This window comes from Planococcus citri, chromosome 3 (assembly GCF_950023065.1).
Source record: "Planococcus citri chromosome 3, ihPlaCitr1.1, whole genome shotgun sequence".
NCBI classification, from domain to species: Eukaryota; Metazoa; Arthropoda; class Insecta; order Hemiptera; family Pseudococcidae; genus Planococcus; species Planococcus citri.
The window spans coordinates 50,939,808-50,963,954 of NC_088679.1; the positions used below are offsets into that span (position 1 = coordinate 50,939,808).

Sequence of the window (24,147 nt, forward strand, 5' to 3'; positions counted from 1 at the left end):
ACACTTTTCTATATTGATTCGGGAAATGGTACGATAAATAGTAAAGTCCTACTGTGTATAATACTTGAAGCGGCATAATCCGTAGGTATATTTTTCCTCCCCGTCTTACTCGACGTTTCTGCTTTTCCGCACCGTGTATATGGAAAATACGCACCAGTTGGTTTTTTCATTCGTCTAAACGTTTTACGAAAATAAAGTATTCGCATTTGTGTTCAAGTTTTAAAAGACGCATGAACGGAAGCGCACGCGTTCTAAGTTAGCGCTAAACAATATTTTTAAATCTTGTAATGTTCATATTTTTGCCATTTTAGATTTATTATCTTTTTCAATACTTCAAAAGTACTTGTATAGTTGCCATCTTTACAGCAGCAAAATTTATGGGAAAAAAACTGCACTTCATTAAAGGAAAAAATTGGTGTTTTCGTTTGATTGGAAAGATTTCAATCTTGTATTCATATCATCTCTTCGATACTTGATAATTTTGCAAATGATTTCCTACAACCGTGTGGATTACAAACTACAAAAAATATGTAGTTAAAAAAAAACAAAAACATCATGAAACGATGACATTTTATAATAATAGGTATAGAAAAAGAAATAAAATAGGTACATATAAAATTACAGTTTTCAACGTACAACATTTTAATACAAAATACCGATAAAATGAAAATTTAAGTATAAATTGATTAACAAAATTCAACTCCCAATCCTACAAAATCCTATTGAAAAAAAAAATTTCACAGCAACTTCATTAAAAATAAAATCTACTATCATGATAATTAAAAATAGAATCTCGTAATACTTGAAGAACAAAAATAACGAAATTAAATAAAATGTGAAGAAAACAAGACTAAAATTTTTGACGACCTTAAATTTAAACGGAAACACACACGTAAATAATATTCATAACCATAAATAATAGTTTCAACATGAAACACGGAATTTATTGAAGGAAATCATCATTTGCCAAATCATGACAAAAAAAAAGCTGCGTGCATAATTAAAGTTCGTCGTGTTGATCAATTATAGTTTCTTTTATGTCTTTCATCAAACAAGCAGCCGGTGTATGGAATTCCAATAAATATTCACATCTACTTGGTTCTGAAGCTCCTACAACTTCGGTATTTGTGCTACAAGTTAATCTCACCTGAAAACAGTTTTCAATAAATATTTCCAACCAAGTATTTTTGAAAAAAAAAATCATAATGATATTAAAATAATCATACATGCGCTTGTCTCTGAGGACCATTCCAGCACGACTGTCCTCCACTGTAGAACATTACGTCATATTTATTATCTACCCAACTATTCCAAGATCCCAAGCGAGTTTCAGATCCTCCATCTTTAGGACGTTGACTGACCTACGAATTAAATGTTGAATTATTCGTATGCATAGAATTAATTCATTTTATAGCATTACAGTTGACGGATGGGATTGAATTGGATTGGATTATATACCTCGTCAAATGGGCATAACTTATAAGTATATTCTCTATCTGTATATTCGTAACATTCTCCAACAAGATACGCAAATTCGTCTTCTTTTCCATAATCTTTTTCAAGTGATTCTTCTATTTGTTTGATTTCACGTTGAATATCTCTCAAGTTACGAACAGCATCATCGAACCCGGTTCTAGCTTCATTAGCCTCTAAAATACAAAGTAAATACTCATTTTTTAAACACCAGTCGATGTTTTACGATGAAAATATTTACGAATATAAAATAATACGAACCGTTGATAATTTTAGTAGTTTCTTCGTCGTATTCCTGCTTCGGTTCTTCATCGGGAACGGATTCTACATCATCGGTACCAGGTTCAGAATCTTCTGGTAATTCATCTTTATCTTCATCATCTTCTTCAATTTCGCCTTTTAATTCTTGATGGTCTTCGGAAATTTCCTCTTTTTCGATATCATGATCCGATTCAGTTTCTTTTTGTTCTAAATTAATCTGGAATTTGTATTTAGACGCTTGAGTAAATTGTTGAAACACGGAAATCACAAATTGAACAATATTTTTACATTTTTCACTATGTTTAGTTGTTTGATGTATTCCCATCCGGTAGATACGAAATGCTCGAAAGGAATTTGCGATTCGCCGGTAAGAATGGCCTGAAAGAAAAAAATCATAATTTAATATTATAATGCAAGAAACTATTATTCGAGTTGAAAACCGAAATAAATTCCGGAACTTTCACCACTTACTTTGGTTTCTTCTTCTGATACGATTCCATCTTTATTCTGATCTAATACCGATAATTTTGATACTTCGGCGGCATCCAAACTGAAAAGAGTAAATTTTGTATAAAACAGCAGTAGTTGTGAAATTAATCATAAAGTTCACAAGTTCACACGCTTACTTTCCATCTCCATTACTATCCACTTGGTTGAAGGTCTCCAGCGCTTCTTTTTCATTTTTCAAACGCTCTTCTTCCTCGTGTAATTTTCTTTTTTGCTCTTCTAATTGTTTGTACACATCTAAAGCTTCTTTCTCTTTGGCTTCAATTCGATTTTTAATACCTTCTTTTTCGCTTTTCAAAATTTCCGCTTCGGATTGTTCTTTCATCAGTTCTAAAAGCTTGTACTGTGAAGGGAAAATAATATTGTTAGAATTAAACACGAATAATATACGATTTTTGAAACTCGATCGTTTTAGATATTAAAACGAGAAGTTTCGAGCAGGATTTCTTACTTGTTTGTCTCGTTTCAATTGTTTTCCCTTCAAGCTGAGCTCATTTTTAATTTTACTGCCTTCTTTGATAATAGCCACGATACGTGCTTCTTCTTCTCTCGCAGCTTGGCCTAACTCGTAGCAATTATTTTCGCATTGTGTTTCAGTGGTATATTCATCGGAACCATCGCAGCAATCTATAAATCATCCTTAAATCAACATTTTCGTGAACTATACATGTTGAGGTAAAGAATGGACTATTAATACGTACCACAAATGCCATCGTTCACTCTGGAAGATGGTATAAACGAAGGTTTATGTCCTATATTATTGCAATAAAAACTACCATTGGGGCATGCTGATGTACCGGGCTCATCGCTGCCATCACCTAAACAGTCGCAATAATCGTCGTTGATACGTTCATAAGGCATCGTTGCACTGCCATCGAAACACGTGAAGTATTTATCCACTGCATATAACGAAACCACTGTAAACATATAAATCTTGACTTGAGTATACAGTTTCTCAAAGATATTCCGGTGCGAAAGTGTGATGTTTCTTCAGTATTTTCGCGATACGAAAATGGAAGGAAGATAGTATTCCTACAAAGTTCATCAATGTACTTACTCGACAGAGAAACTCCTCTAGGCCTTTGTACTGTGTCGGAATAACATGCAACCATAAAATGGCAAATTACAAATAATTTTACGAACATGATGAGGCGAATGGCGAATGCAATCCGGAAAAGAACACTTGAAAGTAAGGAGCTGATGACTGGCCTTAAATTCTAAAACAAACACTTGACATTGATTTTTGATAGATGGGTATGTAATTTATCCCTTTAAAAACGCCAGTCACTGGGAAACATTTTCTGAATTTATGGCTGCAAGATGGCTGCAAGTCGCCGCATCATAAAATTTTTGAGTGTTATCTTTTTTGATAAAAAAATCGGAATCATCAACCGTGCCGTGACACCGAATGACAGCAGACGTGAGCGTGATCAGAGACACCGTAAAAATAACCGTAACGTAACGTAATGTCATTCCGTTGATTAGGTTAGGTTAAAGTACTTTTTACTAAAAAAAAAATTAAAATTATTATTAATTACTGGCCTTACTGGTTACTGCAAGTCTGCAACTTCTGCAAGTCAGCATTCAGCAAATTCAATTCGGCAAACTGAACTGAAATTATTTTCATAAAGCAAATTCGTTTCTTTTCATGCAAAATTTGCTAGCTAGCATGATTGATCTCTCGACTCTCTCGTAAAAGTCGTATCGCTCACTTTCTTTACAAGTTTTGGTTGCGTCGTCGCCTGTGTCTATCTTTTTTTTCGTTTTGTGCAGAAAGTTTGATTGAATCAAATTCTAAACTCGAATGTATAATTATTATGTACTTATATGTACGAATAATGAAGTTTCAATTTCGGAATTCAGACCTTTGCAAGGTGAATATTGACACTTGACACGTTGACAGTCATGGGAGTGAAAGATTCTCTGCTTCGCTACCTACTATATCAAAAATCAAAATCAGGATCAGCCCCTTATATCGTAATTATCGTCTCGCAATTCGCAAAAATGGAATATTTTTCAGAAAAATTTTCATAGTAGAAATTTGAAATAAGACAAATTCAAACATATAGTAAGGAACTTACTCTGTCTACGTTGGAGTTCATGTCATCAGTCATTCAAGTACCAAACAGGATGATTGGCTTGACTAGAACTAGGTGAACATATTCTTGTAAATTAGTTTACACCCTAAAATGGGAAAAGTAAAACGAAAGCACGAATCGGTATGTTTATCCTTCAACTTCATCATTTAGGTATTTGAATTTTTCCATCACACTTGAAATTATGCATGTCGAATAAAAGAGTACTTAAAGTATAGGTACCTAATTCAAATTCCTAATACTGAAAAATAAACCATGACAAAAACTTATTTTCCACTTATTCTCCACTTATTCATTGATAATTTGACTGGAATAATTAAATGGTAGCCCTTATTCGATTACGTGTATTAATCCATGAATCCAGCACTCATTTTATGAATGAATAAGTTGTGGGTTCATCATTATCTACTTTCGACATTGAATGAACTTCAAAAACAAAGATCAGCTCATTTATTTTTGTGCTTGTTATGTAATATAACTATTCTGGAACTTCAACTAGCAATGAATAATAATTATTACCGTCGGATGAAGAATATAGAAGAATTAGTAATCATTTCATCGCAGTTGTTTTTTCTCTCTTCAATGTAAACATACGACAGAATGGAATGATATGTATTTTAATGGCGTTATTTTTAGAAACGTTAGCGATGATTCAGCAGCGTGAAATAGCAATCGGAATTTGCCCAAAATATAAAAACATAAACAGTCATTAGTCTAAAAATAAAATTAAAATAGTTTAAATAAACTCAGAATCTTATAATCTCCTGAAAAATCGACCTCTCTATACCGCGTACTTGTATACATCGACGTTTGTTCGCGAATTTTCAAGTTTTTACCTATTTTTTCGTAATTTTAAAAGTAAGGAACTGTTAATCTTATAGTTTAAAAATTTTTTAAATTGAAAATTATCTCAAAATTGTTTTAGATGTCGTTGGTTCCTTTGTTATTCCGCGATTGGTGGGATGAATTCGATCATTTCGACAGAGAACGTCCTAGCAGAATACTGGATCAACATTTCGGATTAGGACTGAAAAAAGATGATTTATTAACAAATTACTCTTCATTATCGTCACCCTTGCTCAGACCAGGAAGATATTTCAGACCATGGAAAGAATTAATTCCTCGCCAGAACAGCGGTAGTTCTTTAATAAAAACCGAGGGCAAAGGATTCGAGGTTAGTACATAATTTTTTTTTTTTTTTTTACAATAATCTCAGGGAGACCCTTCAAAACTTTTTATTAAAAAAAAACTCTGCGAAGATATTTGAAATTGGGATCACAATATTTTGAAAATTTGATATGAATAAAAATCGATGTATGTATCGAAGATCTTACTAAATTTAGAACATTTTTTTCTTCCAGAATCACACACCTACTCACTTAAACAATAACGAGTATTATTTACAAATTAATAGGCTAGATAATACAAACATAAACGTATTCTCAAGTTATATGTATGTAGAGTGAAGGGTAGAATTTCTTCATATTTACTTGAAAAACACAAATTTTAGAGATTCTTCATTTTTTCCCAAATAAATAATGAGCCAATAAACGAAATTCAATTATTACAGATCGTCTTAGACGTTCAACAATTCGCACCCGGTGAAATTACTGTGAAAGTGTCTGATGGCTCAATTGTTGTCGAGGGAAAACACGAGGAAAAACAAGACGAACACGGCTTTGTTTCACGACATTTCGTTAGACGTTATTTACCACCATCGAAAGAACTAGATCTTGATAACGTAGTTTCCAGCTTATCATCCGACGGAGTTTTAACAATTTCAGTTCCTAAAAAAGTACGTATTTAAATAGTTTTGAAAATCTCGCAGTTTTAATTGAGACTTTGGAGACGATCTTCTCTTATTTTAAAGTAGTTCACGCTGTCATTATGCAAATGCTAATAGAAATATGTATCTACTACGTTTATAGAGCTTGACCCACACCGGAGAAAAAGTAGTTCCAATCGTGCAAACTGGCGCTCCAGCAATCAAAGCGACTCCAAATGAAACGCAAATAAAAATTGAACAAGAACCTAAATAAACTGGTAAAATAAAAATGAATAATGGAAAAAAAATACAGTTAATATAGACCGCAGTACCTGAGAAATATCTACAATGATACATGATAAGATCGTTTTTTTTTTTGCATGGTACCATAATTAAAAATTTATACAAACAATATACATTTTTTAAACAACTATTATTTTAATTTTTTTTTACAAAATAGAACGCACGAACGTACGTTTTTAAATACAATAAAATAATTACGTTTACGTACCTAGTAGGTAGGTACTTCAAGTTTTACAATTCAAATTCAAGAATGAAACACGTTTGGAAAAAACCGAAGTAGAAAAATAAGTCTCACCTGTGGTCTTGCCAACAAAGTGTTAAACGCCTGTCACTGGCAGTTCAGATTCCGAGAATAGGATGATGGTACACTCAAGAACAAATATTTTCATTGTCGTCACCTTTTAAGAGTAATAATCAGTTTAGAACGTTATTGAAAATGGAATATTAACGTTATTTAAAAAATTGTATTTACTGTCACTAAATTCATCAGCATCACCACCGACAGCATTCCAGAATGCTTTGACGACCTTTTCAGCTTGATCAAGTTTTTGCTCTGTTGTTAATGACGATATCTCATTTTTCATAGATCGCAAATTTTTGAAAATAAGGGTCAATTGTTCCATATTCTCTGTAAAATATTTCATTTTTTCATTTTTCATTTTCATGAAGAACTAAATGGACTAATGTTTATAAGATACATATTATTATATTCACAAACCAAATTCGTCTTCGTCTGCTAACGACTCATCTTCATGCCGACTCTTCGAGTGATTACTGTTCTCACAAGTTTGTGTTTTTGAAGCGGATTCTTCCAAAATTTCGTCATTTGATAAATCGGATTCATGAACAATTTTTTCTATAAAAATGCATGAGCACGATCATTTATCATTCGAAGCATAAAATTTCACTTTCAAGATTTCGATAAGAAAAACTTGAATCAAGGTGTAAAAATAACCGTCCGTATAATAACCTTTTCTGATCAAGTTAGGCCATTGGTGAGAATGTAGAATTTCGATTACTCTATCAATTCCAACGGCTTCCGGAAAAGATATATCACTATCATCTTCAGTTTGAGGCGATTCTAGCTCCACTAATTCATATTCATTCTTAATACACCAATCATTCACTGTGGTAAGAAAATTAAAAATACAGTAGTCCACGTTTAATGTAGTCGCGGTTAATAGAATAATTCGGATAATGGAATCGAAATGGGTTGGGACGGAACGCTTGCATCTTCTTACATGTAAATTTTCTCGCTTATTGTAGTGAAGAAGAGCATCGAGTTCGGTTAATAGAATTGATTAATCTTCAAAAGCTGGAGAAAATCATGGAAATTTAACTAAATTTAACAAAAAGTGGATGAAAAATACATGTTTTAAACATGTTAAAATGGTATTTAAACACAAAATGAAGATTATTTTGTAATGAGTGAAAATCGGCAAAAACGATTATGAAATTCTTGTAAAATTTTATAAAAACTGTCCAAAAAGTGTTCAAAACATATTAAAAGACTAAATGTACCTAACTAAACAACCAAAAAAGTACTGAAATCGACTCCTAAAAACATCAAAAAGTGATGGAATTTCAACATAATTTGTAATTTTGTGTGTTTTTATCATCCAGCTTCCTCTGGTTTATAGAATGAAACATATGGGGTCAGGGCCAGACCCATAGAACACGTGGTCTACCGAGATATCCCATTTTAGCACCCCGGATTTTGGGCTCCTCAATTAATCAGTCAGATTTTTTCTCCCATTTTTTAAAGTGTAGGACACTGAGCATAAAAATTCATTCAGAAATTTTTTAAGCGCCCCAGTTTTTACCTCATCGGCCCAAATATGTCATGGCCCACCGAGATTTTCTCGGTAACTTGGTGGGTGGGTCCGGGCCTGTATGGGGTCCCAACTTGATTCTAAATTTCTAATAAATAAGTACCTACGAGTAGAAATTAGAAATTTGTTTGTGAAAATGATGGAAATTATGCTGAAGGAAGTCCAAGCGTCTTTATGACCAGAGGAAAGCCCAAATACGAGCAGGATTTTTGTAGTACAAGGTTATAATGCTACGACTACGTATAAGCAAAGATACAGGATACATATTTCGAAATTTTTTCTGCGTTTTTTTATTGGACCGCTTATTAGAATATACCGGTTAATAGAATTAAAAGTACCTTGGACCAAACCGATTCCATTAAGCGGGGACTACTGTACATTAAAGACAGAACGTAAACGAGTACAATCAACACTAGAAATTTACCTGCATCTTTTTCGACTTCGGTCAGTTCTTTACATGTTCTGCAGAGCAATATTTTTTCAGAAATATGGAAACTTTCCAAATAGCTTAGCCATTTGTTCAAATCATCAATAACGATCCTCTGAAATTGGTGTCAATCAACTTTTCATTGAAATAAAAGTTATTATTTTACTGTAACGAATACACGAAAAAAGCACCTTATCAGCATCGAAATGCAGTATTACAGCTTCGACAAAATCTTTGAAATCTTCAGAAAAACTGGTTTGAGGATTTGACGTGCAAAGATTCACATCCGCGTAATAATATTTATTATCGATCTGCCACTTGAAACACGAAGAGCCGCTTTGAACCTCAGAGTTTCCGACTTCTTCGGTTTTGGTGATTACTGTAAAATAATTACAATATATTTAGTTGATTTGAATTAAAATCAAGGAATCCCGGACGTGAAATGCACTGGCTTGGTTGAGTTTTCACTTTTCAGATTGAATGTAATTGTACAAGAATAGCTTACGTACGTTTGATGATTTCTTCTCCTTTTCCACCGTGGATGTCAGCTACTAAAATACTCGGAAGAAATGTCATTATTTAGCTTTAATAATCATAATTATCAAACTATATAATGAAACAGAAAAAACTAAAAAACTGCAAACACCACCAATTTTTACAATTTTTAGTGATAAGACTCAAGTCTCAAGGACATCAAAACGTAAACATGTCAACAAAAAGTTTATCAGTTTGAGTGATTTCAATTTTTGAAACAACGAAAAAAATGGAAATTGCTTCATAAAAAAATTCCATTCGCAAGTAGTCAAGTACTGATACAAATTGTTACAATGAGAGCTTGGAGTTTAAGATTCCTTTATTTCAACCTAAGAAACTCAACTTCTCCAGTGCCTTCTTCTTCGATGATACGACATGCTTCGTTTGTGCCTGTACGTTATCGGGATGCTGAACCCAAATCAATCTTTCTGATGAAAACGACCGGTATGTTGAAATTGCAATATTTTTACTAAATGGAAGGATCTGATGGCTCAAGACTCGAGTCAAGAATTGAGCTTCATTCTTCTATAGAAAATATTTCGGTTCGATGTTTCTCCTACCTTGACTTCTAATCTTCTAATATTCTCGTATTTCTGTCACTTTTTTTCCAGGAATGACGCGTAGGAAAGCATTATCAGCGATATTAACCAATAATGAATTTCGATTAACATCATTGGACTCTATGAAACTCTCGTTTGATATTTTAAAGGTAAAGTCGTTTAAAAAATTTCAATTTTATTCATCGAAGAACATTATTTTATCTGTTACGTCTTGACACTGACATATTTTCTGCTGTAGAATGCTGGATATGTTTCTTCTCTCGATCAATATCCTGAATTATTATGCATGCATAGTTCAGTTCTGAAAAATAGAATTTTGTTATTGGAAGATTGCAGTTTTAATAAGGAAAAAATTCCCTATTTATTAAGTGTGTAAGTAAACACCTACCAACCATAGTAGTTGGGATAAAATACTTATATGTTTAATATTTATGATTTCATTTCTATTTTTTTTCAGCTTTGAATCTCTTCCGAATAAGAAATTATTTACTTTGAAAAATTTTGATATTTTACCACCGACTGTGAACTTGATTGAAAATTTCTTTCATCTTTGTAGTGTTCCGATTGCGGAGAATTCTATAGAATTCGATGATTGGGATACGTTTAAAGATGTTTATTGCAAATTTTATAAATTCTATGTCCAACGTGAACTAGGCTTGAGTGACGAACGAGTTGAGAAAATTTTGAAACCTGTTAAGTGGATAAGTTTCCGATATCTGAAGTACAATTTGAAAATTGTTCGTGATATTTTTCATTCAAATAATGACGATGTGAGTTTATTTTTTTAATTTTTTAGGATAAGATTTTATTTTTAAAAATTGCATTATTTCTTAAAAATTATTCACCTGTCTTGACTGTTTTCATTTTAGATCCAGTTTCTGAGATATTTGCTGCATTCGTATCCCGATAGCCTCCTTCACTTATTCAAGATTTTAAAAAATGGACATTTGAAGGCTTTAATAAAAAAGAATCCAAAAATAGTTGATGTTTCTACAGAAGTTATCGCAAAAAATGCTCAATTTTTACAAGTAAATTTACTTAGAATTTTGGTGTACATATTTGTGCTTATACTCGTAATTAACAAAATTTATATTTTTTTATTCTGCAGGAAAACAATATCCCCAATACAGCGCCAACCTATGCGTCACTTTTAACTATGGATTCCGACTTACGTTTTAATCGATTATCTAAAATATTGGAAACATATGAATTGCAATCTTACGTAAAACATCCCAGATTTATGAAATTAATTGATGAATGCTGTTTGGCTCGTGAAAGACTGGATGTTTTGAAAAAGCTCAACATGAGATGTTATACGTTGAATCAGTTGACCTGTCAAGATGAATCTTTCGTCAGGTACAGGATTACCTTTTTTTTTTTTTAATTTTTATTCTATTTTGTCGAATATTTGAGCTATGTATTTTTTCTCTTACTTTCGTTTTCAGACATATCTCTAACGGCATTGATAAGGTGCGGTGCAACGACAAAATTACTTTTCTAACTGGGGAACTTCCGTATACAAGATCAGAAATAAAACAAAGATTACATTTAAATCCGTATGCCGGATACATACCATTACACACTGTATGCGAAACCGTGAATTATTTGAAAGAAATGGGATTTCCTGCCGATGATATTTTCATTTCGTTACCCATTGTACTCTACCACAAGTTAGTATAATTTCAAAATATGTTTGAGAAAACTGATTTATTGTCGAATACAGTATTTGATGTACGATGTTCTATTTTTACTATTCTATAGGAAAGTAGTAGCACATGCGTTGACGGACTCAGTTCCTAAATTGTTGAAGTCAATGGATTACCCTACCGATGCAGATATCATTAAACTTAAAGCATGTTTACCTCTCGTATTGTACTGTATAGAAAAACAACATAATTTTAAGGGTGATGGTGTTTGGATTCAAGATGAAAGAGCAGATTTATATATTGGATAATTAATTGTTCGATGATTTTTTTTTCGGTTTTGTTTTCTTGTGCCTAAATACTTTGTAATGATTTTTTTGTTAAACAAATAATTAAAAGTGAAAATTTACGTGACATTTCTTTGTTGTCTGTCTACCTGAATGATAAAAACAAATGAAGATAAATGATTAAAAATACGTCTTTCAAAATTTATTTTTTACAAAAAGAAAAAGAATTCAACAAAATTTGGTAAATTATCGATACAAGTAAAATTATGTATGTGCTATACTTTCATAATTGGAAGAATTGATTGAATCAAAACAAGTGAAGTGTAAGTCTCGGTAAGACTGTACTGAACAAATTAACTTAAATTTTGACAACAATGAGAATAATCAAAAAAAAAACATTTTCAGAAAAAATCTTATGCTATGATTACGAACATTTCATCATTAGGAACACGTTTTAATGTATTCCACTTTCATAAGAAAGTATTTAATATTTATTAAGCAAAAAAATGAAATAACCTAAAACCTAATAATAGGGAAACCAAAGAAAAAACATTTTCAGGTTATTAACTGCGCCACGCTGAGTAGAGATTCTTCAAAAGAAAAAAGAAAGAAACAGAAGATGAACATTTTTCGCTAAAACTAATACTTTTCGGTTAGAAAAAAAATAATAATAATAAAAGACAGTGAGATATTCATCAACGAACAAAAAATAAAACGAAAACTGTAACTTGTGACTAGTCAAAATTTTAAGACAAAAATAATACCGTTTGTATTGTAAGGTAGTCTGTCCTGTACTTAACCGTCGTGTTTTGTTGTATAAGAATTCTTTTCAAGCAATAAACATGCAAGTCATGTTCGTAAAATAAACATTTAAAAAAATCACATGATTCACATTTTACATTATCACATTTCAATTTTTTCCTTGATTACCCCGCGAATGTTTTTTATTATACTTTGAGTTTGTATTTAGACGTTTCATGTCATTTGTAACTGAAGAAAATCCTTCGAAGTTCTCTTGATTTGTACTTTCGTTTTCAGCTGGCTTTGGAAGCTCTTCTGAAGACAGTTGCTGAAAAACATGACCATAATATTAGAAATTATTTTAAAGGATGCATTAGAAATAAGAAATTTATCGAAAACAAAATTTTAAATTACCGGTTGCAAAGAGGCTAATATTTTATTCGCTTTTTGAGCTTTGTGTGAAGCAATTACTCCAAGTTGCTCGTTACAAGGAATCATTTTTAATACATTGCCAACAGCTTTTGTTCTACCTTCACGGAAAACCAATCTTTGACCGACTTTTAAGTATTCTGGATACTTGATAAAACGAAAATGGACCGTGGCTCGTTCTCCTGTTCGTAAACTTCGAGACGACATTTTCAAAATGTAAGCAGTTTGCCGAATACTTCCACAATGAACTATGCAAATTTCTTCTATTAGTACTGGAAATATTCTTCATACTTATAAGCTACAAACATATCAAATCTATTTACCCATGGCTTGATATCTAGGATTTATTGTTGTTGGATGATGCAATACTAAGATATCGGCTTCGAATTCCAATGATGCAATTGGTTTCAATGAGGGTGAAACCATCACCATGCCTTTTCGTATTTGAGACCTTTTCACCTATAAGAATTAAACATGTTTCAAGAATAAAACAACAATCATGTGTTGCGAGTAACATTAGGTCAGTTGGTCCTTCATGTTTTTATAAAATAAAATAGGGCTATGCCGAAAAGTTTTTTTTAAAAAGAAATATGGAGCGTTTGGAAAAACTAATTATTTAATGAAATGTATGAAATAAACATTGTATATTCAACAAATGGCCTTGGTCATACTTTTTTTCATCAACAGTAAACAGTACTACTGTACTTCTGTTTACACAGATGAAGTAAAAATAACAGCTATAGATATCGATCAAATCGAAGTGAAACTTGGAACACAACGTACCTTTTTCAAAGCGAATGAAGCTGTTTGACCTCCTCTAACTTCTTTCACCAGCATCCTTTTTCTATGAATACTACGAATCGATGTAGATATGAAGTGTCCCACGGGATCAGGTCCTAATAATAGAGTATCATTGACTCGAACAACTCCTTTCAACGTTATCCCTGATACTACTACACCTACACCCTGAAATTACACCAATGATACCTTAATGAAGTAAAAAGTAGTCGATTTAGAAACTCAAGTTTTACTACTGATAATTACTGGCACTGTGTAAATATCATCAATTTGGAATTCAGCGGGGTCTTCGTTATTAAAAGAAACTCGTGTAGATAACAGGTTCAAAAACGTTTTTAGGAAATGTAAATTCTCTCCTGTAACGCTGGACACCAAAAATATCGGACACAACCTAATGTAATCAAAAAACAAAAAAAAAAATGTTCATAAAAAATGAAGACCAATTCAGAAACGTAGGTAGATATGCATGTAAATCTGATGCTTACCTCTCACATAACATATTTTTGGCACCCATAACAACATCGTCAACACTTTTAATCATAATGGGTACTTTTCGACAACCTTGTGAACGCAAAATTCGATTCAGCATTTTTAACGTTTCTTCGAGTACATTTGGAGGGCACATGTCAATTTTAGTAACTACAACAAAAACTGGAACATTCAAAGCTAAGGCTAGGCCCAAATGTTCTTTGGTCATACCAACAATTCCAGCATTCGCACCAATCTAAAACATTTTCATAAATGTAATTTTATTCAATATCATCAAAAAGTACACATACCGATTAGTGTCAATTCTCACCATTAACATCCCAAAATCAGGAGCATGGCCAGTCATTCCAAAGACAGTGGTTTTTAAATAACGTTCATGCCCAGCGAGATCAATAAAAGTAATTACTTTGGTGGAACGTTCGCAAATTTTAACCCAATCCAAAGAACCGTGGTCGGCTTTATTGACGATGTTACCTAATACAATAAAAAAAAGTTTGTTATAGTTTCAATTCATTGAATAATAGTTTAAACTATTGCATTACTAATATTGATACCTTCGACATCAAAGCCTAAGATGTCATTTCCAACCGAACTTGTTCTTCCTGATTCCATTTCATGTTTATGGCGAAATAATTTCTGTCTCGCTTGTCCCCTACCATTATCAAGTTCACCGTGAGTTAAAACTCCCAACAGTGTAGATTTACCTGCGTCCACATTTCCAACAACTGCAATTCTGAGAAATAAATAATGATATGATGTTATCTGTTCGTTTCAAACGTATTTCGTCGAATTAAAGCTTACCTAATTTCGATGAAATCTTGCTCTGAAAGCAATTTTCTAATCAAACAATGACCAGCAAAACCTTCGTCTACTTTTCGTCTATTCAATTCGATACAATGGGCATTTATTTGAGATGCAATAGCTTTCAAATTACTGATTGAGCATTCGTATTCGTTAGTGCTTAAACCAGGATCTTCGATTCCAGGTACTACATACGAAATAAATAAATTAAGTACCTATATATATATATCGTCTTTCAACATACAACTATGTACTATTCAATTTATAATGTTGAAATACCCACCATCGCCGACGCCAACTTCCAACAATAGATCTCCGTTTCCGTCCATTAAAAGTTCGTTCAGACGATTTTCCCATAATTTCGATTCTTCTTCTGTTGGATTAACTAAGGATTTCTAAAACAAGAACAAACATTACTTGGTATTTTCACTACCTCAATTCGGCGTTCGATTAATGAGTAGGTATAATGTAACTGATTACCTTTCCGGAAATAGTTCTATATTTTTCTAAAAAATTCGATGGTTCGGAAGTCCGACCAGAGAACAGTGGTGTTTTCGATGTTGAAAACATTGATGGTTTAGGATTGGAACTCATTTCGAAAACATTACTAACAAATTAACGACCGAAATTGCAACAATATCTCTGTACCTGATGTTGATAATAATCGAATAAATTTGATTATTTCGTCACCATAAAAAGTCAAGCTAACAAGACAAGCTTTAAATTATTGAACTTGAGAAAATATAATTCAGAAAATAAATAAACACATACTATAGTTTCACAATCCGTATCAGCTGATATTTACATTTTTGAAACCGAAAGGTGAATCGATTTATAACACTTCTAGTTGCTAGCTGTTCATAAAATTTTCACGAAATCATTAATGGAGTACATACGATCTGGAAGCGATTTTTTTCACTGTTCTACGTAGCAAATTACATAATGTAACAGACACGAAATAATACATCATCTACTTATGTACATGTTTTTTACATTTTACTTTTCTACGTACGAACATTGTTATCACTTTCAATTCTTGCGAGTTGCGTTGCGTTGCGTCACTTTGCTGACTATTGCTGACTTTGCTGACGCTGACCTTGCGTTTTGTGTTATCAAAACAAATTTGAAATAGTACGTAATGAAAATGCTAGAGTCGCTACTCGCTATGAATTTTTAATAAATTTAAATTTAAAAATTTTTGATTAGTTATTAGTTAAAGTTGGAAGTTTTTTTTATTTTCAATCTTTCTTATAGAAAAATTAGAATACAAAATTGAAAATATTGTGCTCAGGCGCTCACAGTCACTGCATACTTGGACTCACTACTAAGTACTAACTAATAAAAAATGTACATACATGGATGAAAATGTTGTCGACTTGACGATCAATAACTTTTTTACTTAAATTTTTTTTTTCTCATTTTGAAACGCAAAGTGACTATAAAAATAGTGAGTGCTGTGACGTCTGTGTTCACCAGTATGTCTAACGCCAAATTGAATTTTTCATATTTTTCTTTGTACTTTTCTTTCGTTACAGGGATTCAAAATGAAGTACTCAAAAACAGTCATTTATTTTAAATCAGAATACATTAAGAAATATATACACAATTTGCATTAAATTAACTAGTAAGTTAATGTTAAACAATTATCAATAAATAAAATATTCAAAACAATAACAAATAAAATGAGAGGAAAATTTTTGGTAATAAAGCAGGCGTATACTACGAGGATTTTACATAAAACATAAATACCGATTACATTTTAGCACAAACATATATCATTTTTTATAACAAACAAAAAAAAGGACATTTTAGTTACATTAAAAGACGTATAAATAAATTAGTATAGTATAAACATTGTTACATGAGAAATTTTCAAATGATATATGGAACGTAGTAGCCTTAAAAAGTAACAAATGACCATAGTTCCCGAAGAAAGAAAATCACTAAACAAAAAAGAAAAAAAATCTGCACTAATACGAAAAAAAAAAAATTGAAAGTTATTTTTCGGCACGAAGTAGAAAACAACAAAAAATTAACAACGAATTAATAAATAAAGAAACAAAACATAACTTCAAATCAACCTAATTATTATCAGGTTGAAAACTTCTTTCGCATCGATTCTATCATTGATATTGATTTTTCAACAATACGTTATAGTTTTACAGCGAGAAAAACTAAAAATGGTATAAGAAATTAAGAATAGAGTTTATGTGAACAAAACTTTTTTTTAGTAATTTTTTTAACATTGATTTTTAGAAAATTTTTATAACAAAAACGCATAATAAAAATGAAAACGGTTTAGGTAGGTACCAAGAGAAAATAAAAAAGTTGTTATATTTATGTATAAAGGAATATACAGTTTAGCTCAATTTTAGATATATTATTTTTATAGAGTAAAGGCGAAAAGCTTAGATACAGACAGACAAGTCAATAGTAAGTAGGCTTTATTCACATCAGACCAAGGATAAGAACCTAAAAATATTTTAAGCGTAAAAAGTAATTTCTTTTTACAAAAATGAATAATAAAATGTTGGTTATGCAATTTTAGTGTTTGAGAAGATTACCTTTGGAAGTTGGTTTGGTACATACCTTTCAATAAAGGCGAGAAAAAAAATTTTAATTTGGCGATCAAAATTTTTATGTTGACACCGTGTACGAGTTCAATAACATTTATAAGATAGAAAAACGTCACAAGTCATGCTTGAAATCCACAACCAGATAGGTAGAACCTATTCAAGTGCAAGATTGATCGGGTGAATGGATAATGTTTTCGTAAATTAAGCATTTATAGAATTTATTACAGTCGCAGTCCGATATAAAAAGGGCGGAGGTGCACTGATAGATTAAAGAGAAAAATAATGCATGCGTTATTCACTTTGAATTACTGGAATTTAAATTGAATTGAATGAAATGAAACATGAGGTTTTCATTTAAACAGCGGTTGGCAGTATTGTAAAATCTTGTAATTCGGATTTAACTGCATCAAATATAGGTTTATGATTTTCGTCATTACCACTACCACTACTATTGCATAAAGTTTGAAGTTTGCTCAAATAATTATTAAAATTATCTCCGCCAACTTTTTCTGCTGGATTATTAGGCATTTTCACGTGTTCCAATAACGACATCACATTGTTCCGGAAGCTTTCGTAATATTCGTTCAAATTATCAGAGCGTTGAAACATTCCTTCGTTTTCCTAAATTTAAACAAAAAAAAAAAAGGTATTTTGAACTGACTTTTCTTAATAACACAATATAACCTTTTAATGACTTTTTACTGGTCATTCTTATTAATGTTAATGATAAGCGTCATGATTTCTGTAGCCATAGGCCTATTTAAGATTTAAATAATCAAAAAATATTGAAATACGTTTTTTTTTAATCATTGCATATTATGCGAACATTTGACAATGGTTAGGTAGATCATTGTGTACAAATAATAAGTAGACCAGTGATTGCTCTACCTTGGTCCTACCTTGTCCCCATGTTTCAAATGCGCCTCCATTGCATTAATATCAGTTTTCAAGCGTAACATCTGCGACTCGACCCTGGCATTTTCACGTTGTAATTCAGTAATTTCTGCTTCCAAAGTATACAAATCTTCTCCGTTAGCACCAACACCATTATTTCTAACTGCACACTCAACACCTACAATCAGAAATATTATTTCATTCAACATCAACCATCTATACGATTATAATTTGAGTTGATTTATCAGTGATAGGAAAACAGAAGAAAAAAAATGATAGGTGCTTACTATTCAATCCTTTTTGATAAAGTTGATAAAGGTCGTTATGAGTTTGTCCCGGGGGATATTTTGAAATGGGTTTCTTATTGTTTGTACAATTGGACATGGCTCGATGGGATAAAAAAGAACCATTCAAATGACTAGCACTTTCACAACTCGTCATACATCCGCTGATATTTTCTAATTTGGGAGTAGAGCCGCTGACAACGTTGACTGCAGCTAGAGCAGCTTTATGTTGCTCTACAGCGTTGTAATTTTCCATTACCCTCATTTTGTTACGGTTCGCGATAGGACAACCGGAAGCACTAAAAAATATATTTTATTACTATCGATACAACATTTTTAGTTCTTTGAGCTATTTTGGGTTTATCTTACCTTCGATGAGACAAGAATTTGCCGGTCGCATGTCCAGAGCCATCACACCCTTGAATTGGACATCTGGAAATTTGAGAAAAATAGGCGTTAACGTTAAGCTCAACTTACTCTTAGCTTTTGAACATCTTCTTCGGATTAATACTCACCTTAAAGGTTCTGAATCGTGACCATCACGAGGTTTACTTTTAGGCTTATTTGCTCTTGGACAACCAGACAAAGATCTGTGAGATGAATAGTTACCAGTAGCATGACCCGATCCATCACATCCCGGAGTTGGACATTTCAATTCTTGCGAATGATGGGTGTTTAAATTGGTACGTTCAGAACGCGACCCTCCGAGCAAACTAAAATTCAGATTAAAGAGTAATAATCATGGAACCTCGTAGGTATAGGTATATTTTTCAGAAAGAAAAAAAGCACTTCAAGTACGAACCTATCTTCTTTCGATGAAGATGAAAGTTTACTGTGCTGAGGAGGTGGTGGGGGCATGTTATAACATGGACTTTGCGAATATCCGGACGCAGCACTAGAATAAGCATTTGCTGAGTATCCACAGGCATAACTTGCCGCCGAATAAGAGCTATAAGCGTTACTCGGATATTCTCCAGCACCGATTCCTGGATAGCCAATATGAGGACTCATAGCTGCATATCCTGATTTTTTTAGAATTGAACATCAGTTAGTTTTGTGAATTACCTACTGTTTTAAAAATGGGCAAATTATAGTGTAATAATAACGCACCATTAACACTTCTGTAAGAATCCATGTAATGAGAAGCACCACTATCTGGTGTAGAATCTCGACTATAAGCGCTTGGACCAGAGAACACTGTATTTCCGGAAGACCTACAAAAAAAATAATTTTCAAATAAACACAGTCCCATAAATATTTTAACCTCATCGGAATAAAACGAAGTTTACAAATTTTTCAAGGGCATTACCTGCTTATACTGAGATCTAACGTTTGTGCGTGAGGACTAGGAACTTGAGGACTTCCTGAAACCACATGCGGGCTTGCTTCAGACTGACGATCTGCGTACTTTTGAGGACTTGAACCGTAAGCCGTTGCCTAAAAAAGAAAAAAATAGAATGTAAATAAATTATAGTTTTAAAAAGCACGACAGCACGAGTATCAAAATTTTAATAAATCAACGTACATGTGGACTCGGAGGAGTAATACTGGACGTCGAAAGATCCATGACAGATGGTGGTCCATTACCTGAACTATTGGGCGATCGAGAACCCGTAGAAGCTACACATTTTACCGATAAATTAATGGCCGATGACGATGAAAATCCCGAAGAAAGTGATCGATTAGCGACACCTTCGTACTGGTAACTGGGCCTGAAAAGTTAGGTTTAACGTTTTACTATCACAGATATTTTAAAGTTCACTAATGATAATATCGGGGACTCGCAATCCATATTACACGAATGTGAATGAGATTGCAGATCGTACGATTTTAGGGAGCAAAAATAGGCAAACCCCTTTCCCATTTTGGATTCAAAAAAGCTTCAATTTAAATGAATATTATTAGCAAAGAAATTGTCATTCACATAAGTAAGTAGGTAGGTATTTGTATAGGTAAATGGAAGTTCTGAGCGATGTTGAGAATCACTCAAATTCGCACAATCGGAATTATGAACTTAGCATCAGAATTTAGATTAGATGAATGGTTGTGAGTTTGGATCTAAATAAAAAATTCTCTCGTTCACGTGTAAGTACTACAGATAAGATGCCTAAACTAAGTATTTTAAAGCATTACCTAGGATAGACCGGCGTAGTACTTTGGTTATTTTGCTCGTGATGTTGACACTGATCAGATTTTATACTCGGCTGTAAATGCTGTTGTTGTTGTTGATGCTGATGATGAAAACTGGCGATGTTCTGGTCACTGTACTGCGACGGATATCGTTCGCAAGGCTGGGACGGAGTTTCGTATCGATCATAAGGCGTCACATTAGCATCGTAAGTTCTTCCGTCGTATCCGCAAGGGATCTCGTTGGAATACGAAGGTACTGGCCTATTTATATTGTTCAAAGTAAAAGTACGATCGTGTTGTTGATAAATGTCATCGGATGCGTTACTATACACCATGGAGTTGGTATCATAAGTTCCATGATGTTGTTGAAGTAATCGCTTTTCGTCTAGCATGTAAACAGAAGGGGTGGAATTATGGACATTGTGAGAAGTTGGTACGCTGCTGGAAGGTGTAATTTGTAGCTGGCCTTCGGGATTTATTTGATAATGGTGGTTTTGATTCAACGTATCCATGCTGGAGACGGACGATGAATTCGAGTCGTGATTTATATACGAATCGTAATTATTAGTCAATAAACTAGCATTGTGATTCGATAACGATGAACGACAAACCGACGAGTTGGCTACTTCGGTTTTGATATTATCTCCCGTTCTAGAAACGCATTCGGTTTTCGCCAATAATTTATTACTTTCTTCGCTTTTAATCGGGTTCTCTTGCAGTAAGATTTTGGTAGGACGTAACGCTGGTTTAGCTATATTGTTGGCATAATACGAAGACGATATGTAATCTATGGAACGACTATTCGCCGAATTATCAGCAGCGTAAACTGGCAACGGATACGACTGTTTAATATCATTTATCGCCATCGAAGAGATCGGCGTAGGTTGCCTGATTTCTTGCTTGAAAGACAGTTCTAACTGATTGCTAGTGGAAACTGCAAAAAAACAACATCAAAAGTTACACTCGCATCTACCTATTCGACAAAGGCCCTATACTTATAGGTATTGCTGATGAATGACTCTTACTCGAAATTGGTCGATGATGCAGAGATTTTTTAGACTTTTCGCGATTAGCTGCTCTTTTAGAAGCAGCTATAGGGCAACCGGAAAGACTGCGGTGAGTATTACGATTCGCGCTTACATGACCACGACCATTACAACCGGGTGTAGGACATTTCAAAATAGTTTCGTGCATCGCCAATACTAAGTACAAAACAATGTTACCAACATAAGATATCGTACAATTACTCGTATAAGTCGAGTAGGCATTTCTCACAAAAATGCACAACTTACACGAATAATTTTTGAAATAGTTTGAGTATACTTAATATTTTCAAAACTCAGTCAAAAGCATGATAGAGAGAATAAGTTGAAAAAAATTACCAAAAAAAAATCGATTTTTAAATTTTATTTTCGGTATAAGTTAACCTATGTAAATCAAATGAAATATCACAGTATACTCAAACTAGGTACTAAATTGTTGGTTGCATTGTTTTTTTAAAATATGTTTTTTAGTTTAGCAATTGCAAATGCACTTGACTATTTTGGATTTGGATAAGGAAATTAAAACTCTTAAACTCTCTACCACGCTTATTGGACAAACGATTTTCAATATTATATCGATTTTTAAATTTTAACCGGATTCGTTTTCTCGAACGTATGTTCTTTTTATGTTTCAAAACATCCCAAAGAATATTTATGTTATTAAAATTTAACCTCGCTCGTTATCTCTCCTCCAATCTTTTCGTAAAAGGGATCTGGATTTAATTGCTAATTAATATTTTGGGGATCTTTCTCGTTGTATTGGTCTTTTCTCAAATTATGCTAATTAAATTACACGACGTAATGAAAAACGAGATATTTTATTTGGCTATACAGCCAAAGGACTATTAGCACGGTAGGTATCTCCTCGATATTTTAAATTATCGAAGTAGACGATTTAACTTTATTATCTAATTGTAAAACTTATGGTAATACTCACTTTCTGGCGTCATTTTGTCCTTTCTAGGACATCCAGAAATGCTGCATGAATTAACATATTACCATTTAGATTAACTTAATTTTTTTTCTCTTTTTTTCAGCCAATTAAAATAGACATAAGATATTATGTGCAGGAATGTATAGGCAAAATTGTAAGAAAATAGCAAAAAATTGAATACTTCTATTTGAATTTTGAACTGCCTCCCTTCCATGAAAAAAAAAACAAATAAAACAAAACAAAAGCAAAAACAGAAAAAAAGTAAAAAAATTTCAAATAGGTACACATAAAAATGGTTCATATGAGATCACATTTTTAAAAAATATATTTTGTTAATCGAAATTGAGTAGGTAATTAAAATATTTATGATGCCTACAGGAATAATTCATAATACGAGTACATGAAAAAGTAAAAAACATATCATAATTACCTTCGGTGATGAGGATACAACCCAGTCACATGACCTTGTCCCGTACATCCAGGAGTAGGACATTTTCCGGTATCTGGAATTGAAAAATTAAAATTTATACCAAATTTAGGTAACCCATCATTTAAAAAAAGATGTTAGATCAAATATACGAAGGCTCTGTTTACTCAAGATCTCTTTCAGTTCCACGATTTCAAGTATGTACGTTCCTACCAATACAGTTAGAAAATAAGACTCTTGAGCAAAAAAAAAAAAATTAAGAATAACCGTATACCTAATAAAAAACTAAAAATACTGCAAATATGTACTACAGTCAAAAAATCAGTCAAACCAAATCGCGTTTCCGTTGATTATGAAGAACGATTCAAGGTAAACTCTGCGATAAAAAGGGAAAAGAAGAAAAACATTTTTGAAGTGCGCAATTGCACTGCTAGCAACATCACAAAGCGAGAAAGCAAATTCAGTGGGAATTTCACAACGCTGCAAGAGGGTTGTTTCTTTTTTTTATTTCATCGTTTTAGTACACGCAGAAATCCACGATTTCTTTGAAAAGCATAGGCTACGCAGTGGAAGTAATAAACGAATTTTAGGTGTAAGTGAAAAACATTATTTGGTTAACAATTTCAATTGTAATTTTTTACTAAATACCTACCTACATACCTGCCTACTTATTGCATTTTTTTTTTTTTTTTTTTTAAATCAGCCTAATTTTTAAAAATATTATTCATTCGTTTTTATAATCAAATAAAAAATTAGAAAAATTAAAATAAACTTGAAAATTTTCATTTGTTGAAACGTACGATGGTCTAGTTTTGAAACAAAAAAAAGTGCATTTTTCAATTTTTAAAGTATGTAAGTAGGTAGGTATTTATTTGGGTAAGCGATTACAAACTTTTTGGTTACCTAAGGTCAT

General features: G+C 32.5%; 6 protein-coding genes across 12 annotated transcripts in view; 2 read left to right on the forward strand and 4 right to left on the reverse strand.

The window, feature by feature from the left end:
• Positions 1-553: 553 nt before the first annotated feature.
• Positions 554-3,603, reverse strand: LOC135839775 (glucosidase 2 subunit beta-like). The gene is made up of 10 exons (XM_065355972.1): positions 3,299-3,603; positions 2,943-3,158; positions 2,693-2,868; positions 2,361-2,584; positions 2,206-2,284; positions 2,023-2,112; positions 1,735-1,951; positions 1,459-1,649; positions 1,227-1,361; positions 554-1,147 (listed from the first exon to the last, which is right to left on the reverse strand). The coding sequence occupies exons 1-10, from the start codon at positions 3,384-3,386 to the stop codon at positions 1,001-1,003; spliced, it is 1,563 nt and encodes a 520-aa protein (XP_065212044.1). The 5' UTR covers positions 3,387-3,603; the 3' UTR covers positions 554-1,000.
• Positions 3,604-5,036: 1,433 nt separating this feature from the next.
• LOC135839779 (protein lethal(2)essential for life-like) lies at positions 5,037-6,533 on the forward strand. Its single transcript, XM_065355975.1, has 4 exons — positions 5,037-5,195; positions 5,263-5,511; positions 5,908-6,132; positions 6,266-6,533. The coding sequence occupies exons 2-4, from the start codon at positions 5,263-5,265 to the stop codon at positions 6,374-6,376; spliced, it is 585 nt and encodes a 194-aa protein (XP_065212047.1). The 5' UTR covers positions 5,037-5,195; the 3' UTR covers positions 6,377-6,533.
• LOC135839778 (alpha- and gamma-adaptin-binding protein p34-like) lies at positions 5,254-9,315 on the reverse strand. The gene is made up of 7 exons (XM_065355974.1): positions 9,174-9,315; positions 8,856-9,043; positions 8,662-8,779; positions 7,376-7,531; positions 7,124-7,261; positions 6,878-7,033; positions 5,254-6,803 (listed from the first exon to the last, which is right to left on the reverse strand). The coding sequence occupies exons 1-7, from the start codon at positions 9,238-9,240 to the stop codon at positions 6,775-6,777; spliced, it is 852 nt and encodes a 283-aa protein (XP_065212046.1). The 5' UTR covers positions 9,241-9,315; the 3' UTR covers positions 5,254-6,774.
• A 176-nt stretch (positions 9,316-9,491) lies between these two features.
• mTerf5 (mitochondrial transcription termination factor 5) lies at positions 9,492-11,815 on the forward strand. Its single transcript, XM_065355973.1, has 8 exons — positions 9,492-9,642; positions 9,810-9,907; positions 9,997-10,130; positions 10,216-10,528; positions 10,628-10,786; positions 10,867-11,114; positions 11,204-11,428; positions 11,520-11,815. The coding sequence occupies exons 1-8, from the start codon at positions 9,492-9,494 to the stop codon at positions 11,710-11,712; spliced, it is 1,521 nt and encodes a 506-aa protein (XP_065212045.1). The 3' UTR covers positions 11,713-11,815.
• Positions 11,816-11,875: 60 nt separating this feature from the next.
• GTPBP1 (GTP-binding protein 1) lies at positions 11,876-16,004 on the reverse strand. Of its 2 annotated transcripts, XM_065355970.1 has the most exons (12): positions 15,718-16,004; positions 15,427-15,594; positions 15,230-15,341; positions 14,947-15,133; positions 14,700-14,878; positions 14,456-14,619; positions 14,142-14,380; positions 13,903-14,047; positions 13,642-13,824; positions 13,182-13,317; positions 12,844-13,106; positions 11,876-12,757 (listed from the first exon to the last, which is right to left on the reverse strand). In XM_065355970.1, exons 2-12 carry the CDS (start codon positions 15,538-15,540, stop codon positions 12,599-12,601), a joined length of 1,881 nt encoding a protein of 626 aa, XP_065212042.1. In that variant the 5' UTR covers positions 15,541-15,594; positions 15,718-16,004; the 3' UTR covers positions 11,876-12,598. The 2 variants fall into 2 exon arrangements, with proteins under 2 accessions (XP_065212042.1, XP_065212043.1); XM_065355971.1 differs by lacking the exon at positions 15,718-16,004 and having other exon boundaries at positions 15,427-15,704.
• A 632-nt stretch (positions 16,005-16,636) lies between these two features.
• LOC135839922 (uncharacterized) overlaps positions 16,637-24,147 on the reverse strand; it is a 201,129-nt gene continuing 193,618 nt past the window's right edge. For 4 of the 6 annotated variants that reach the window (XM_065356187.1, XM_065356183.1, XM_065356184.1 and 1 more), the window contains 13 exons: positions 23,238-23,310; positions 22,811-22,851; positions 21,856-22,032; positions 20,834-21,764; positions 20,226-20,412; positions 20,010-20,137; positions 19,811-19,914; positions 19,503-19,722; positions 19,216-19,413; positions 19,070-19,132; positions 18,704-18,999; positions 18,422-18,594; positions 16,637-18,143 (listed from right to left, as the gene is read on the reverse strand). In XM_065356187.1, coding sequence (XP_065212259.1) covers positions 17,877-18,143; positions 18,422-18,594; positions 18,704-18,999; positions 19,070-19,132; positions 19,216-19,413; positions 19,503-19,722; positions 19,811-19,914; positions 20,010-20,137; positions 20,226-20,412; positions 20,834-21,764; positions 21,856-22,032; positions 22,811-22,851; positions 23,238-23,310 — 2,858 coding nt within the window. In that variant the 3' untranslated portion in view covers positions 16,637-17,876. Of the gene's footprint in view, positions 18,144-18,410; positions 18,595-18,703; positions 19,000-19,069; positions 19,133-19,215; positions 19,414-19,502; positions 19,723-19,810; positions 19,915-20,009; positions 20,138-20,225; positions 20,413-20,833; positions 21,765-21,855; positions 22,033-22,810; positions 22,852-23,237; positions 23,311-24,147 lie in introns of all 6 variants that reach the window. The other 2 variants (XM_065356189.1, XM_065356188.1) reach the window with 2 other exon arrangements.